The sequence below is a fragment of the Dipodomys merriami genome, unplaced genomic scaffold (assembly GCF_024711535.1).
Source record: "Dipodomys merriami isolate MVZ:Mamm:240054 unplaced genomic scaffold, mDipMer1.0.p SCAF_5, whole genome shotgun sequence".
In the NCBI taxonomy this organism is placed as follows: Eukaryota; Metazoa; Chordata; class Mammalia; order Rodentia; family Heteromyidae; genus Dipodomys; species Dipodomys merriami.
In genome coordinates, this window is record NW_027206068.1 from 8,901,993 (window position 1) to 8,919,702 (window position 17,710).

General features: G+C 39.1%; 1 protein-coding gene across 2 annotated transcripts in view; it reads right to left on the minus strand.

Moving 5' to 3' along the window:
* The window catches only part of Tax1bp1 (Tax1 binding protein 1), a 72,084-nt gene that overhangs the window by 33,312 nt on the left and 21,062 nt on the right, over nt 1-17,710 (minus strand). For both annotated transcript variants that reach the window (XM_069996029.1, XM_069996028.1), the window contains exons 4-7: nt 10,439-10,626; nt 5,350-5,508; nt 1,602-1,750; nt 1,430-1,520 (exon numbers count right to left, since the gene is read on the minus strand). In XM_069996029.1, the coding sequence (XP_069852130.1) occupies nt 1,430-1,520; nt 1,602-1,750; nt 5,350-5,508; nt 10,439-10,626 (587 nt within the window). The remainder of the gene's footprint in view (nt 1-1,429; nt 1,521-1,601; nt 1,751-5,349; nt 5,509-10,438; nt 10,627-17,710) is intronic.

Consider the following 17,710-nt stretch of genomic DNA (forward strand, 5'->3'; position numbering starts at 1 on the left):
TACACAGTTGTTGATGAACCAACCAAATATGATTGATTTTTCAATGAGCTTCAGGTGCTGTTGATTTGCTCAAAAGAGATAAATGCAGTACTCGATGTCAAGTACTGGTGTCAATGAGTCCACTAACAAGGGCATCTTGTTCTAAGAGTATGAGAGAACACTAATTACTTCTTTTAGTTTACTTTTTTTTTTTAGGAGGGGGGTGGTGGTCCGGTCGTGGGGCCTGAACTCTGGGCCTGGGCGCTGTCCCTCAGCTCTTCAGCTCAAGGCTAGTGCTCTACCACTTGAGCCACAGCACCACTTCCAGCTTTTTTCTTTTTGCTTATGTGGTGCTGAGGAATCGAACCCAGGGCCTCAAGCATGCAAGGCAAGTGCTCTACACTGAGCCACCTTCCCAGCCCCTAGTTTACTTTTTAAATGAAGAAAAAGCTGAAGAACTAATCCCAGTTCCTAAGTACAGAATGTTAAGTGATTCTCTGAAACTGCCAGTGGCCAACACCTTTGCAATAATCAGTTTTAAAGTCACAAAAGTGGCTTGATATGAAGCTTGAAATTCCTCATCTAGAAAAGCCTATAGGAAATGCCTATTAGCTATTAAATTCTCCCACCTACATCATTGACAATTAAGCTAACTTACTATTCTTCTGCAGGAATGCTTTTCACCTTTTGAAGTCTCAAAAGGTGAAATTCATTTGCAGTAGGGATATTTTGTAAAATTAGACTTAAAGATTATTCCAAAGGAAAAACAGTAAAATATGATCACCAGCTGGGCTCTAGTGGCTCAAGCCTGTGTAATTGTAGCTACTTAGGAGGCTGAGATCTGAGGATCACAGTTCAAAGCCAATATGGAGCAGGAAAATCAGAGAGATTCTTATCTCCAATTAACCACCAGAAAACCAGATGTGGCACTGTGGCTCAAGTGGTACAGCGTTCGCTTTGAGCAGCTCAAGAATAGTGCCCAGGCCCAGAGTTCAAGCCCCCCAACCAACCAAAAAAAAAAAAAATCTTAAAAGGTTCAAACACTTAAGTTTTGTAAATCAGATAAGCAAGTCATTATCCTGTTGCCATTAATTACTATAATACAGGAAACTGTTACAAGTTAATTCCCTAAAAATTTATAGGGCAACACATATTGTCACTGTGACTTCTCTTGGATTACATGCCCTGTGGAATACTGAGGTCATTCAAACAGGTAGGGAGAAGCTTCTGCAAGTCAAGTGAATAGATTCCTGCCAAAAGCTATATGAGTGAACCATTATGAAGCAGCTTCTCCAGTTCCAGGCAAGCCTTTAGCTAACCGCTGTCCTTTGCAAGCATCCTGACTGCAATAATACAAGAGACCAGGAGTTCAGCTAAATTGTTCTCAAATTCCTGACCCTCAGCTGCACCGGAATAATCTCCTTCAAAAAACAGTAATAGGAAGAATTACCTTATATAGTTCCTTCTCATCCTTTTCTGTCTTCAACTGACCTTCAAGTTGCTCTCTTTCATATTGTGTCTTCCTCAGTTTGTCCTTTAAACTGTGTTAAGATTAATATGAATGAATACAACTGAAAACTTTCTTAAATCATTAGCTATTTCTTTAAAATCATCAGAAATACCTGTCTAATTCAGTTTCCTTTTCAATTGCTTTATGTGTGACTGACATAATATCTTCTTCAAGCTGGAGTGCTTTAGATGTAGCATCACTGTATCTCTTCTTAAATTCTTCATTTTCCATTTTTAAGCTTTGTGATTCTTCAATAAGACCCTTAGAAACAAGGCATTTTCATAAACATAACCAGTAAATAAAATTCATTTAAAAAAACCTCTCTGTGTTTGGTTTTGTTGTTTAAATACATAATGGTCTCTCTGTGTTGCCCAGACTGTGTTGCCCAAACTCCTATGCTCAAGTGATCTTCCTGCCTTAGTTTCCTAAATACTGAGAATACAGGCTACTACTGCCAACTTCGTATGCTTATAATTTTAATCCCACAATTATCTCATTGCTACCCCAGTGGCAATTCAGGTTCTCACAAGGTACTATCGAGGTAAACACCCAATTCTAGTATAGATCACAAAGTGCTATATCAAAGCACTACAATATATCTCTAGGTCATTGTTTCTAATGCTGCCAATGTGCCACAGGAGCCTATGCAAATATTCCAAGATAACTGAACAAATGGAAAAGAAGTAAATTAAATGACTATTTAAACATGATCCATTTATCAATTAAGACAATTAAAGAACTCAGAAACTGAACAAGCTACTCTTCTATAGCTAAGATCTCTTTTTGCATGGTTTATGAAATTTTGCTGGATCTGGGATCTAGGCTACGTCTTTTTTTTTTTTTGGTTGGTTGTGGATGCTTTCCCTCAGCTCTTCAGCTCAAGGCTAGCGCTCTACCACTTGAGCCACAGCTCCACTTCCAGCTTTTTCTGCTTATGTGGTACTAAGGAATCGAACCCAGGGGCCTCATGCATGCAAGGCAAGCGCTCTACCACTGAGCCACCTTCCCAGCTCTGTGCTAGTTCTTTTTATCCCCCCTCTGGCTTGTAATAGAGCAAAGACTGGCTTTCTAAGGAATTACACTATTTGAGATCTTGGGTACTCAAATAGGGTAGGGTGGGGTCAAGTGAAAAGGAGTAGAGAAATGAAGAGAGGAAATATGCAGACAAGAATTCAATGTATGCCCTACAAAATTAGGTGAGAATGTTGAAAGGGATGGCTGTGATCAAGATGTACTGGATCCGTAAACTGCATTGTTAAATGGCAACTTCTTTGTACAACTACTTAGATAACAAAAACTTAAAAATAAAACAGGTAAAGAAAAGCAGCCATTTTTCTATGATTATGTTTTTAGAATTTATAGTAGTATATATAATACTTTCTGGATTTGTAGGGATATCTTAACTTTAGGAACACTAAATGTAAATATAAAACATGGACATAAAGATATGTGATTCCAAATATATTGTCCATATAATGTAACATTTGGCTTAGTGTCTCACAATATTTAGAATTAAATTATTTGATTCATTTGCTAATAAAAAAAACCTGGGATTCCATTTTGGAAAACTGCTAAATCTAAGTTTTACTAATCTCTCACTGTAATAATTATAAAATAATAAAGGAGCAAGGAAAGATGGGAAATGGCTATAAATCCAATTCAGATTGCCAGTGAAACCAACATAGGGTATATAGTGAGTTCAAGGCCAACTTGGGATACATAGTAAGACCGTCCTAAAAACATCACAAAGTCAGCTCATTTCTATAATCTTAGCTACACAAGGCTAAGGAAGACCAAAGTTCAATGCAAGGCTAGACAAAAAGTTTGCAAGATCCTACCACAATAGAAAAAGCTGAGCATGGTAAAGCACCCTCCTCATCCCAAGTGTGGCAAGAAGGGTGAACAGTAGGGATGTGGTCCAGTAGGGCTGTGGGCACAAAATAAGACATCTCAAAAATAACCAAATGAAAAAGAGCTGAAGGCATAGCTCAATTGGCAGAACATCTAATTAGCCAAGTATAAAGCTCTGAGTTCCAACCCAGTACTACTACCAAGCAGAAAAAATAATAGGGGCTGGGAAGGTGGCTCAGTGGTAGAGCGCTTGCCTTGCATGCATGAGGCCCTGGGTTCCATTCCTCAGCACCACATAAGCAAAAAGAAAAAAAGCCAGAAGTGGCGCTGTGGCTCAAGTGGTAGAGCGCTAGCCTTGAGCTGAAGAGCTGGGGGACAGTGCCCAGGCCCAGAGTTCAGGCCCCACAACCGGACCCCCCCCCAAAAAAAAGAAAAGAATATCAGCAAGAAAGTTACAAGAAATACATTAAAAACTGAGTTAAATGTCCTAGAAGTAAAGGTAAGCATTTTTATTCTACTTTACTGTATCTCTGTATTTAGTACACTGGCTTTAAAAGTTCAAAAATGAGCAGAATGTTGGCACACACATCTGAAAAATGAGATCTGGAGGATTTCTGTCTGAGCAGAAAAGACTGAAAGACTACATTTCCAATTAATTAGCAAAATACTGGACAAGAGGCATGGCTCAACTGGTAGATTGCCAACCATGAGCAAAAAAAGCCAAGTGAAAGCTCAAAGTCCCAAGTTTAAGCCCCAGTACAAGCATTAAAAAAAAAAAAAAAAATGAAAGAAAACACTCCATAACCAAATAGAAATCCCTACTTTCTAGTCTATTTTGTGTTCACCAAGAGTAAAATGCAGGATAACCCTTTTAACTAAAAAGGTTGTTAGAAAAATAGAGAACTTTAGCCGGGCGCTTGTGGCTCACGCCTGTAATCCTAGTTACTCAGGAGGCTGAGATCTGAGGATCGTGGTTCAAAGCCAGCCCAGGTAGGAGAGACCGGGAGACTCTTATCTCCAATAAACCACCAGAGTGCTCGCCTTGAGCTGAAGAGCTGAGGGACAGCGCCCAGGCCCAGAGTTCAAGCCCCACGACCGACAAAAAAAAAAAAAGAAAAGAAAAATAGAGAACTTTATAGACATTATAAAGAAATGTAGATGAGTGCTGGTGGCTCACGCCTGTACTCAGGAGGCTGAGATCTGAAGATTTTCCAGCCCATGCAGTCTGTGAGACTCTTATCTCCAATAAGCCACCAAAAAACTGGAAGTGGTGCTATGGCTCAAGTGATAGAGCACTCACCTTGAGTTGAAGAGCTGAGGGACAGTGCCCAGGCCCCAGAGTTCAAGGCCCACACCGACCAAAAAAAAAAAAAAAAAAAGAAAGAAAGAAAAAGAAATGTGAAGACAAATTTGAGGATTATCTCTAATTTAATCAGCAGAAGTCCAGAAGTAGAGGCAGGGCACAAGCAATAGAGCACTAACCATGAGCAAAAAAGCAAGTGAGAAAACAAGAGGTCCTGAGTTCCAGCACCAGAGCTAGCATAACAATAACCACACACACACATACACAAAAAAAATAGTAATTTCAAAGTTTTATCTCTAGCATTATATCTTAATTCACTGGATTCTTTTTTTGAAAAGCAATTTTTGTTTATTCACCTATGTTCCCTTTATTCAGTGTTTATGGTTTCTGATTTATTTCCAATGCCCTTCCTCCAAGTCTAACAACTATTCTAGAATTAGATGTAAAACATCTGGAAATAGTTGTCAAAGACTATTTCTCAAGTCTAGTAACAAGAGTCTAAAACTATTTTAACTATCTTAAAACACAAAAGCAGCTGTAGCAAAAGGTTAATAGAAACTGACCTATTCTTGTATAATGTCTCTTTAAATGCTACTTTTTTCCAGTACCTGGTCTTCACAGACTTTAATTGGTTCAGTTCTTTGACAAGGTGGGTTTCTGGCAACCATACTATCAACTCCAATCAGTTCCATAAGACACAACTAACCTTTTGCTCCGCTTGTAGATGCTCACATCTTTCTTTCTCTTGGTTAAGCTCTTGTTCCATTCTTCCAACTTGTTCTCGAAGTTGTGTTGTATCTTTTTCCAGAACAGCAATTAATTTTAATAATTCCTCCTTTTCTTTCAGGGTTTTCTCAATTTTCAACTGTAGATCAAAACAGAAAGTCTCAATTTTTCCTTAATAGTAAAATATTACTATAAGTTTATGTTTCAATTTCAAAAAATAAAATTCATAGAAAAAATTATGATCTACCTAATTCGTTATCAATCAGCTTTCAGTTACAAAAATTAATAAATTAGGGCTGGGGGTGTGGATAAAACACTAAAAGAAATCACAAAATGAGTAAAATATATTATGAAGTTGCCTGCTAATCACTTTTCAGATCAATAGTGAAATAAGGCATATTAAATTTTTTTTATTTATTTTTTTTTTTTTTTGTCGGTCATGGGGCTTGAACTCCGGGCCTGGGCGCTGTCCCTCAGCTCTTTAGCTCAAGGCGAGCGCTCTACCACTTGAGCTACAGCGCCACTTCCGGTTTTCTGGTGGTTTATTGGAGATAGGAGTCTCAGGGTCTCTCTGCCCGGGCTGGCTTTGAACCGCAATCCTCAGATCTCAGCCTCCTGAGTAGCTAGGATTACAGGCGTGAGCCACCAGCGCCCGGCGGCATATTAAATTTTTAAGTGGTGTAATTACCAATCTCTCATCCAAAATAACAATCAAAAACATTGACAGGAAAATTGTTCCTCTTGTGTCTGTGTTTTATTGGGGCTTGAACTCATGGTCAGGGAGCTCTCCCTGAACTTTTTCAATCAAGGCTTGCAGCTCTACCACTTAAGTCACATCTCCACTTCTGTTTTGTTTTTTTGGTGGTTAATTGGAGATAAGAGTTCTCACGTGAACCAGTGGCTCATACTTGTAATCCTAGCTACTCAGGAGACTGAGATCTGAGTATCACAATTTGATGCCAGCGCAGACAGAATAGTCTCTCTAAGACTCTTTTATCTCCAACTAACCACTTCAAAAATGGGAAGCAGAGCTCTGGCTCAAAGGTGTACTGCAGTAGCCTTGAGCTTTAAAGTTGAGCTAGGCCCTGAGTTGAAGCCCCACAACTGACAAAATACATACATTCACACATTAAAAAAAAAAAAAAAAAAAAAAAAGAATTTCACATGAGGATCGCGGTTCAAGGCCAGCCAGGGCAGAAAAGTCTGGGAGACTTATTTCCAATAAACTCCTCAGAAAAAGTAAGAAGTGGTGCTGTGGCTCCTGGGCCTGGGTGCTGTCCCTCAGCTCTTTAGCTCAGGCAAGTGCTCCACCACTTGAACCACAGCACCACTTCCGGTTTTCTGGTGGTTTATTGGAGATAAGAGTCTCACGGATTTTCCTACCCAGGCTGGCTTTGAACCCCGATCCTCAGATCTCAGACTTCTTGAACAGCTAGGATTACAGGCATGAGCCACTGGCACCCAGCTCTACTGGTGATAGAGCGCCAGGCTTGAGCTGAAGAGCTAAGGGACAGTGCCCAGGCCCAGAGTTCAAGACCCATGACTGACTAAAATAAGTTTTTCAGTGTTGAACTGGAGATATGGCTCAATGACAGAATGCCTGCTTAGCATGCAGAAGGACCTGTTTCATCCCAAGCACCACCCAAAACAGAAGACTCTGTGATTCATCCCCCGCACACATACAAAAAAAGTTTCGAGTCCTTGAATCAAAAAGATTAAATTCTAAAAAGGCTCTTATGAAAGCTGAATAGCTGAAACTTTCAGAATGATCTATCTGTCTATACCAACAGACCTAATGAAAATGCCAGGAGAAATACTCTCAAAAGGAAAAAGTTTATTTACTTAAGCATTAAACTACTTTTATGCCTTAATTATTTAACAATGATTTATGGTAGATTACAATAAATGACATTCAATAAATTCAAGAGAAAATCGAGACCAAGCAAGGAGATTATCCTGAGGTTAACAGCATTATTAATTTAGCATTAAATCTGACTCAAAACTTTCTAGCAGATTTAAAATGAAGATGAGTCTTGACCTAGTATAACAGGAACAATACAAAAAAACTTTTTTTCCCAATGACTTATGTAATTCACAATACGGTGCTTGATAAAATGTTACTATAAAAGCTGGGCACTGGTGGCTGATCTTGTAATCCTAGCTACTCAGGAGGCAGAGATAGGAGGATCAAGGTTCAAAGCCAGCCTGGGACAGAAAAGCCCATGACACGTACCTCCAATTAACTACCAAAAAGCCAGAAGTAGAGTACTAGCCTCAAGTGATAAGAGTGCCAGCCTGGAGCAAAAAATGCACAGGGACAGTGCTGGGGCCCTGACTGAGTTCAAGCCTGAACAAAGGGGAAAAAAAGTTACAGAAGTGTAAGCAGAAAAATATTTAAAGAATTTAAGTTACCTAAAAACGTATATAAGGACTGGGAATGTGGCATAGTGGGAGAGTGCTTGCCTAGAATCCATGAAGCCCTGGGTTCATTTCCTCAGCACCACATAAGTAGAAAAGGCCCGAAGTGGCACTGTGGCTCAAGTGGTAGAGTGCTAGCCTTGAATAAAAAGAAGCTCTGGGACAGTGCCCAGGCCCTGAGTTCAAGCCCATGACTGGCAAAAAAAAAAAAAAAAATGTGTGTGCATATAAATCTAATTTGTGCCCTAAAGTTGTATTCTGAAATATTTCAAGTATACAAAATAATTACAATGTTATTCAATTTACTAATAATAATAATTTCCATGTTTGTTTCATCTTTTATATACTTGTTTATGAATTTCATTGTTTTGCTAAACCATTTTAAACAAAACTGCAGTAATTCACCCTTATGTACTTCAGAGCCAGCATTTCTAGCAGTTTTTTTCAAAACTGCGATTATCATACCTAAGAAAACTAAAAATATTTTAATTTCATCTAGGAGATAGACCATAGTCAAACATCTCTTACTAGGCCCTAAATGCCTTTCTAAAAATATATCTAGCCGGGCGCTGGTGGCTCACGCCTGTAATCCTAGCTACTCAGGAAGCTGAGATCTGAGGATCGCGGTTCAAAGCCAGCCCGGGCAGGAGAGACCGTGAGACTCCTATCTCCAATAAACCACCAGAAAACCGGAAGTGGCGCTGTAGCTCAAGTGGTAGAGTGCTCGCCTTGAGCTGAAGAGCTGAGGGACAGCGCCCAGGCCCAGAGTTCAAGCCCCACGGCTGACAAAAAATAAATAAATAAAAATAAAAATGTATCTATTATCTAATCCAGGTTTATTGCAGGATTTCTCAATCACTTTTAATGACAACAGAAAACCAGATAATGACCAGAAGAAGTTATATTTATTTTATATAGTATTAGATAAAATCATTGAATATTATGAAAATTTTAAAGATTTTTCAAAAAAAAAAAAAGGATTTTAGGTCATTTATTTCCATAGGGACAGCAATCTAAGAATCAGTTATATCTTTTGTATAGAAGGAAGAAGTTAAATAGATTTGTACTAATTTCCAGCTTATTTGGAGAAAAAGCACTACAGAGATGCAGGTACCAAAATGTCCATAGTTATTCTGTTGGAATGACTGAAATGAGGGTGGTCTAACAAGTATTCAAAGTTACAATATAAATGTTAACTTCTTAAGATCAGGGCTTGTTTTAGCATCTTTGACTAGGACTCAAACACCAGGCTAAAAACCCTGATCACCAGGCAACTGTCACTACCAAATGTTTTAGTCACCCCATAAAAGTTACATTTCTTTATTTAAGATAAGAGAGGAATTTTTGAAAAGAGGAAGAAAAGATATAGGCGAATCAACCAGAAAAAAGATTGGTTCCTTCTAACTTTCTAGTCTGATGCTCTTGTGAAAGTAATATAGTATAACCTTTCATCTTTGTTCCCTAGTGTCAGTTCTTAAAGATACATTAATGAAAACCAAAGGCATTAAAATATTTACAAGTTTAAGAAGATCCATCTGACTATTATGAATGGGCAACACCCCTCATCAAATAAAATATGAGTATAAATTCACAAAAAAAATATAGTGAACTAACCTAAAAAGCCATTTTTTCTGATTATTACTGTAAGGAAGTAAATGCAATTATAGTTAAAATATACCATTGTGCTTTATTCAGGTATAGGGTAAAAATATTAGACAATGTGATCTTTAAATGGGGGGGGCAGGAGTTTCATTTTCTCTTTCATGACTCCTACAATTGAAACATAAGGCATTAGACGACCAGCCAATGACTCCAAGTATTTTATTTCAAAAACATAGTAATAGATCTTTCCTTTTAAATCATGGTTAATCTAGGCTTATTCATTTGATCAGATAAACAAGGAAAATAATCACTCTAAAAATGTTCCACCTAAGAGACTAAGGATACTTCCTTAACTCACTGTCATATACTAAGAAAGAGTACACTTACCATATATAAAACAATGTTCACATCCAACTATAGTGAGATACTGACTGGCTCATGCCTTTCACCTAATCAGCTTCATCTTTTCAATGTGTATTATTCAACAATCAACAGATTAGGCCATCGTGAAAAAAGAACCATTAGGGTAAGGAAAGGTAATAAGCTTTAGGTCTAAATTCTGTCCATAGTTATTCACTGTATCATCCACTGTGTAAAAAATATTTTTAGGAACAGTCTCTTCCACAAAAGGACCAAGAAAGTAATTCTGACTTGATTAAGGCAGTGCCTACTGCATTTCTTCATTGTAAAATTAGCATCCTTCCCTTGAAATTTTCAAATTTTGTTTTGTTTTGTTTTTTGGGTCCGGTCATGGGGCCTGAACTCTGGGCCTGGGCGCTGACCCTCAGCTCTTCAGCTCAAGGCTAGCACTCTACCACTTGAGCCACAGCACCACTTCCGGCTTTTTTTCTTTTTGCTTATGTGGTGCTGAGGAATTGAACCCAGGGCCTCATGCATGCAAGGCAAGCGCTCTACCACTTCCCAGCCCCTTTAGGTATGTTTTTAAAGACACTTAGGTTCACTACAAGCAATGGATTTTGATAGTTATGCATAACCTGAAACCTTTTAAATGCCAGCACCATGAGCTTTAGTTCTCTGTTGGTACCAACCTCAAGAAGGCCAGCTTTTGTGGTCACCACCAACATGTCAGAATTTCCTTCATCTTCCATAGTAAGCAGTTCTTCAACTGGAGAAGAAGCTCGAAATTGGAATGGTGTACTAGCTCCACGAATTTCACCCTTATGGGTAACATAACAGAACTGATAAAATTCTCCATCATCATTTGGAAGATAATATCCTAAAAGTGGTAAACAAATAAATTTATTAAACTTGTCATTATACAATGTTATCAGACACCTTGTATTCATATACTGTTTTCTAGAATGGGAACTTCTTTGTGCAACTACTTAAAGATAATAATAATGTTTAAAAAACTTGTCATTATAAAATGTCATTCAATTTAACAATATTTTCTACCTTGAATGAATTTCCTACTAGGGTTCACAATTTTATCTTTCAAAATTAGTCTTCATCCTGCTCATACTACTCATACATGGGCCCTGTGTGCTTAAATTACTAAATTTGTGCTCTTTCACCTACATCAAATAACATCAATATAAATAACCATGAATAAATATAAAAACTAACCACCAGCGACTTCAGGTCCAGCATCCTTACAACTGCTTAAAAGTCCCCTGTGTTCTCCCTGAATCTCTGCCAGCTGTCATGGACTCCCTCCTCACCCACATTCAGCAAGAAGTAGCCACAACAAAACTCAGGCTGTCCCCAGTCCCCACAGCAGTCAGGGAAAACTCAGAGGGGGAAAAATGAAGGAAAGCATCAGCCAACCAATCCAGGCCAGTGAGTCCCAACCCCAAACAGTAGCCACCACCCAGGGCGGGGTCTTGAGTGCTGCCAAAAACCAGGCAAGTCCTCCTATAGAAGCCACCACCCACTTGAGGATCTTGTTTCCAACAAGTCAATCACCCTCTAACAAACTGCCAAAAGGGGGAAAAAGGTGGGGAGAGACAATACAAAACGTCCAATCCCTCAACACATGGTGGACAACCAGTTTCTGGGTCCTTTTGCTCACTCAAAGTGACTTTTACTTTCTCTTTCCTAAACTCTTTAAAACTGTTTAAAACAAACAAACAAACAAACAAAAGACCTCATCTGGTATGTACTTCATAATGATAATGAGGCTGGAAGAGAAACAATGATTCAATATAAAAACATAAAAAATATAAGGAGAAGCCAGGCCCTGGTGGCTCACACCGTAATCCTACCTACTCAGGAGGTTGAAATCTGAGGATCTCGGTTCAGAGCCAGCCGGGGCAGGAAGATCCATGGAACTCTTATCTCCAATAAACCACCAGAAAACCAGAAATGGTGCTATAGCTCAAGTAGTATAGCACTGGCCTTGAGCTGAAGGGCAGAGGGACAGCACCCAGGCCCAGAGTTCAAGCCCCACAACTGACAAAAGTATATAATTATATATTATAAGATATATGGAGAGTGGGGTATAGAAATATCATTTAAATGAAATTTCTCTCCAATTTAGCATTTAGTACACATAAAAACAAAATATGAACTACAAGAATATGTTGTACATATTGAAAAGAAGAGAAGGCTCATACAGATATATTCTGGAATTCTAACTGTCTTTAAACATGTCTCTGACTCACAGGTTCTTGTCTTTATGTATGCATGTATGTGACAGAAACATTTATTTCAGAGTTCCTAAGTGTCCACAGATAATATATGCAAGACATTTAGTCCCATCTGACAAATGCTGTTTAATATTTGCTTTCTTCTTTCTTCAACTGTTACTCATAAATTTTGCTGAACTGTCTTAACTCAAAATTAATCTTTACCTGCACAAGTAGTTTTTTCCTGTGTCTCCACATGCAAAATTATACTTCTCTAGAAAGACTTGGGTTCGCTCCTTTATTTGTTCTCTTTAATTTTTGCCAGTCCTGACGCTTGAATTCAGGGCTTGGGCACTGTCCTTGAGCCTCTTTGTGCTCAAGGCTTGTACTTAACCACTTGAGCCACAGCGCCACTTCCAGCTTTTTCTGAATAGTTTATTGGAGATAACAGTCTCATGGACTTGCTTGGCCTGGCTGGCTTCAAACCTTGATCCTAAGATCTCAGTCTCTTGAGTAGCTAGGATTACAGGTGAGATACACTAGTGCCTGGCTATTTTTTTTTATTTTTTAAATAGTTGTACAAAAGGATTTCAATTCAATATGTCAATGTCTGACTACATTTTTTGGTTTTTTGAGTTTTGGAGTTTTGTTGTTTTTTTGGTGTTGTTTTTTTGGGCTTGAACTCAGGATCTAAAAAATGTCACAGAGTTTTGTGCTCCAGGCTACCTCTCTATCACTTGAGCCACAGCTCTACTTTTGACTTTTTGGTAAAAGAGTGTCATGGACTTTCCTGCCTGGGCCGGCTTCAAACTGTGACCCTCTAAGATCAGCCTCCTGAGTTAGCTATGATAACAAGTGTGGGCCACCAGCACGTGGCTCACATAATATTTTTCACACACAAATAAACAGGGAAAAGGAGGAAGGGAGAGAGAGAAGGAAGAAAAGAGAAACAAAGATACATGCAAAGTATACTTTGCATTAATTCACTATGTATATGCTTGGGGAGAAGGGTCCTAAGAATTGAACTCAGGACCTCAAGCATGCCAGGAAGTACTCTAACAATTAATTATATCCCCAACCCTTTTACTTCTTACTTTTGAGACAAGGCCTCATAAAATTGCCCAAGCTGACTTCAAATTTAATCCTCTCACACTGGAATGTGCCATCACACTGAGTTTTGTACATGCTTTATATCCTAAATCATATTTTAAAACCACTTAGGTCAAACAGAAACACACACTTGAGAGTTGATATTTGTGTGTATACACACATTCACATATATATTAATAAATTCTAGAATCACCTCAAATTAGTTAAAAAGAAGCATTCAATAATTGTGCATATGCAAAGATAAAGATATTTAGCTGATATCAACACAAAAATCTAATAACTATGCCCATTCTTTCATGCCATAAATTTTTTTTTTATTTTTTGTGAACATACTGTACAGAGGGGTTACATTTACATGGGCAAGATAATGAGTACATTTCTTATCAAGCATTGCAGCCTCCTCCTTTGTTTACCCTTCACATTCCTTCCCAGCCCCCTCACCCCAGCCCACCCCCCCCACACCAAAGTTTTTGACATGACAACTTGTATTTCTGTCATGCCCTAAAATTTTCACCCACATTATTATACCTACTTTGTTTACCTTGTTTCATTCTTTTAAGAAATTGTTGGGCCAGGCACCAGGCATCACGCCTGTAATACTAGCTACTCAGGAGGCTGAGATCTGAGGATAACAGTTCAAAGCCAAGCCAGGGCAGGAAAGTCCGTGAGACTCTTATCTCCAATTAACCACCAGAAAATGAGCAGTGGCGCTGTGGCTCAAGTGGTAGAGCTCTTGCCTTGAGCTGAAGAGCTAAGGGACAGCAGCCAGGCCCAGAGTTCAAGCACCACAAAGGACAGGGGAAAAAAAAGGCTGGGAAGTTGGCTCAGTGGTACACTGCTTGCCTTGCATGCACAAGGCCCTGGGTTTGATTCCTCAGTACCACATAAGCAGAAAAGGCCAGAAGTGGCACTGTAGCTCAAGTGGGAGAGCACTAGCCTTGAGCTGAAGAGCTGAGGGACAGCAACCAAGAGTTCAGGCCCTACAACCAACCAAAAAAAAAAAAAAAAGAAAAGAAAAAACACAACTATTGGTTTTTTCTCTTTTGAAACAGAAAGGAGGAGCAGAGGATATACAAAATAGCCAGAAACTTCTTAGGGTGCTGAAAAGCAAGGAGTAAGTCTTCAAAATTAAGTTTGAAGAGCAGAGGGAAGCTTATCAGAAAATACCAGAACCTACCTGAGGAGCTCCTAATGGACAAAGTCAGAATTTGAGCAACAAATGACAGTATTCATAAAAGAGAATGAATTCATGGAGAAAAGAACAACTCCTGTAACACAGTAATTTCAATTAATATAAATTTTATGAGAATTGTTAAGCAAACACTGTAGTTGTAGATGAATGCATTCAGAGATCATAAAATTTGTGGGGTAAAAATATGAAGAGAAAAAAGGTATTTCTATAGTTTCAAAGTAGACTCCATATAATGTTCATTATAAAGGGAAAACTACTAATAAGGTGAAGCAATTCAGATGATAACTAAAGATTAAAATTCCAACAGTAACAAGACACATGAACAAGTACAATGCACTGAGAATGGTACATTACTTCTCTCTTTTTTTTGGCCAATCCTGGGGCTTGAACTCAGAGCCTGAGCACTGTGTCCCCTGAGCTGCTTTTGCTCAAGACTAGCACTCTACAACTTAAGCCACAGCACCACTTCCACGTGCTCAGCCTTAGGCATATTACTTCTATGGCAGTCTTTCCTAAGGCTTTACACATGCACTAGCACTGAACTACATCTAAAACCCTAAAACATCATACTGCAATACAAATATTTATTCTCTGAGTATTACTGGAACCAAATAGAAGGAAATGTTTCTTAACTATGTGAAAATTACATATAATCATATTGTCAATGTTCACATCAAACATTCAAAAACTCAGAAAAGTGTATTTTGTTGGTTTTTTCGCCAGTCCTGGGGCTTGAACTCAGGGCTTGGGCACTGTTCCTCAGCTTCTTTTGTTCAAGACTAGCACTCTACCACTTGAGCCACAGCATCACTTCCAGCTGTTTCTGTTTATGTAGTACTGAGGAATCGAACCAAGTATGCATGCTAGGCAAGCACTCTATCACTAAACCACATTCCCTAGCCCATACCAAAGGCAACTAAAAAATGTGATACAGTGACACCACCAAACACTACTGAGGATATGGAGCAACAAAAACTCTCATTCATTGCTGATGGGAATACAAAATAGTAAAACCACTATGGAAGCAAATTAGTATACTTTACCACAAAATCTAGCTATCATATCCCTTGGTATTTAAATCTGCATAGCAGATCCATATAGCAGCTTCATTCATAACAACCACAACTTGGAAGCAGCCTAAATGTCATTCAAAAGATGAAAGATAAACAAACTAGAACATCAGTGTTTTTATAAAAGGACCTATCAAGGTAAAAACATGGGGTAACTTTAAGTGTACATTGATAAGAAAAAGACGCCAATGTGAAAAGACTACATACTATGGTTCCAATTACATAATACTTTGAAAAAGGCGAAAATATCGAAGCAAAAAAATTGAGTTTCTAGCAGTTTAGTGAGAGGAAAAGACAGACCAATAGGTGGAACCAAAGGGTTGAAGAGCAATGAACTGTTTTCTGTATGACCCTGCAGCAGCAAGTATGCCTACACAATCTTCAAAACCCATAAAATGGACATCACTAAGGAAAGCCTTAAACTATGAACACTCAGGTTTTTTTGTTGTCATTTAAGACAGGGTCTCCCTATATAACCACGCCCAGAGTTCAAGCCCCAAGATCAACAAAAATTAAAAACAAAAAATAAAAAATTAGGGGCTGGGAAGGTAGCTCAGTGGTAGAGTGCTTGCCTTGCATGCATGAGACCCTGGGTTCGATAACCCAGCACCACATAAGCAAAAAGAAAAAAAGCCAGAAGTGGCGTTGTGGCTCAAGCTAAAGAGCTGAGGGACAGCACCCAAGCCCAGAGTTCAGGCCCCACAACCGGACCCAAAAAAAATAAAACAAAAAAATTATACAGCTTATTGTTGAATAAGTTTACATTGTTGTGCAACCACTGCCAACACCATTTTCACCTTGCAAAATGAAATCTCTCATTATATTAAATAATAATTCCATATTTCTCTTTCCCTAGGCCCTTGCAACCACCATTTTACTTTTTATTAGTTGACTTTTGGGGTTTTTTTGGTCATGGGGCTTCAACTCTGGGCCTGAACACTGTCCCTCAGCTCTTCAGCTCAAGGCTAGCACTCTACTACTTGAGCAACTGCACCACTTCCAGTTTTCTGAGTAGTTTATTGGAGATAAGAGTTTCATGGACTTTTCTGCCCTGGCTGGCTTAGAACCCAGATCCTCAGATCTCAGCCTCCTAGGTAGCTAGGATTACAGGGGTGAGCCACCAGCACCCAGACTTTATTAGTTTTCTCTACTCTAAGTACTTTACATTAATAGAATCACACCATATTTATCTTTCTGGGGGCTGGCTGTTTTGACAAAGCATAAAGTCCTCAAGATTAATCCATGGTGTGGCATATGACAAAAATCACTTTACTGAAAGTACCTTTTAAAATATGTAGGTGGGGTTGGTAAGGTGGCTCAGTGGTAGAGCGCTTGCCTTGCATGCCGAAGGCCCTGGGTTCGATTCCTCAGCACCACATAAGCAAAAAGAAAAAAGCCGGAAGTGGCGCTGTGGCTCAAGTGGTAGAGCGCTAGCCTTGAGCTGAGGAGCTGGGATAGCGCCCAGGCCCAGAGTTCAGGCCCCACAACCGGACCAAAAAATAAAATAAAATAAAATAAAATATGTAGGTAGCCAAGTGCCAGTGGTTCATAACTTAATTCTACCAATTTAGGAGGCCGAGATAGAGAAGACATGTTTTAAGGTCTATCCATAAAGTTCACAAGACCCTTCTCAACCCACAGCTGGACACAGTGGCATGCATCTCATCTACATCAGAGCCTGAGATTAGGAGGGTCATGGTTCCAGGCCTGCCCAGAAAAAAATGTCTTCAAGATTCAGTCTTTCGCTTCCATTTGCTTTGTATGGAGCAAGAACTTATTTCTCACTTTTTCATTTCTCCTTACTTTAACCCTGTTACACACACACACACACACACACACACACACACACACACACACACACACACACACACACACACACACACACACACACACACACACACACACACACACACACACACACACACACACACACACACACACACACACACACACACACACACCCCTTGTGAAAACTCTTCGTTTCACATGAAGATCTCAAGGATGTACAGTTTTGTATGATAGCTGAACGGAGCTTTATCTATTCATCATTGACAAAAAATAGTGAGCCTGAGCCAGAAACTGAATTTCACAAGGTACAAAAAGTGTGTTTTTCTTGGGAATCTTTCTGTCTCTAAATCTTAGCCATAATGGAAGCTTTCTGACTCCTCTCCCACTGGCCACCCAAGGGAGGACAAAAGAGGCAGGGATGAACAAGGAGGAAAAGTTCTGCTCTGCATATTCCATGGCACAATTTTCTTTTTTTCTTTTTTTTTTTTTTGGTCGGTTGTGGGGCCTGAACTCTGGGCCTGGGCACTTGTCCCAGTTCTTCAGCTGTAGCCTAGCACTCTACCACTTGAGCCT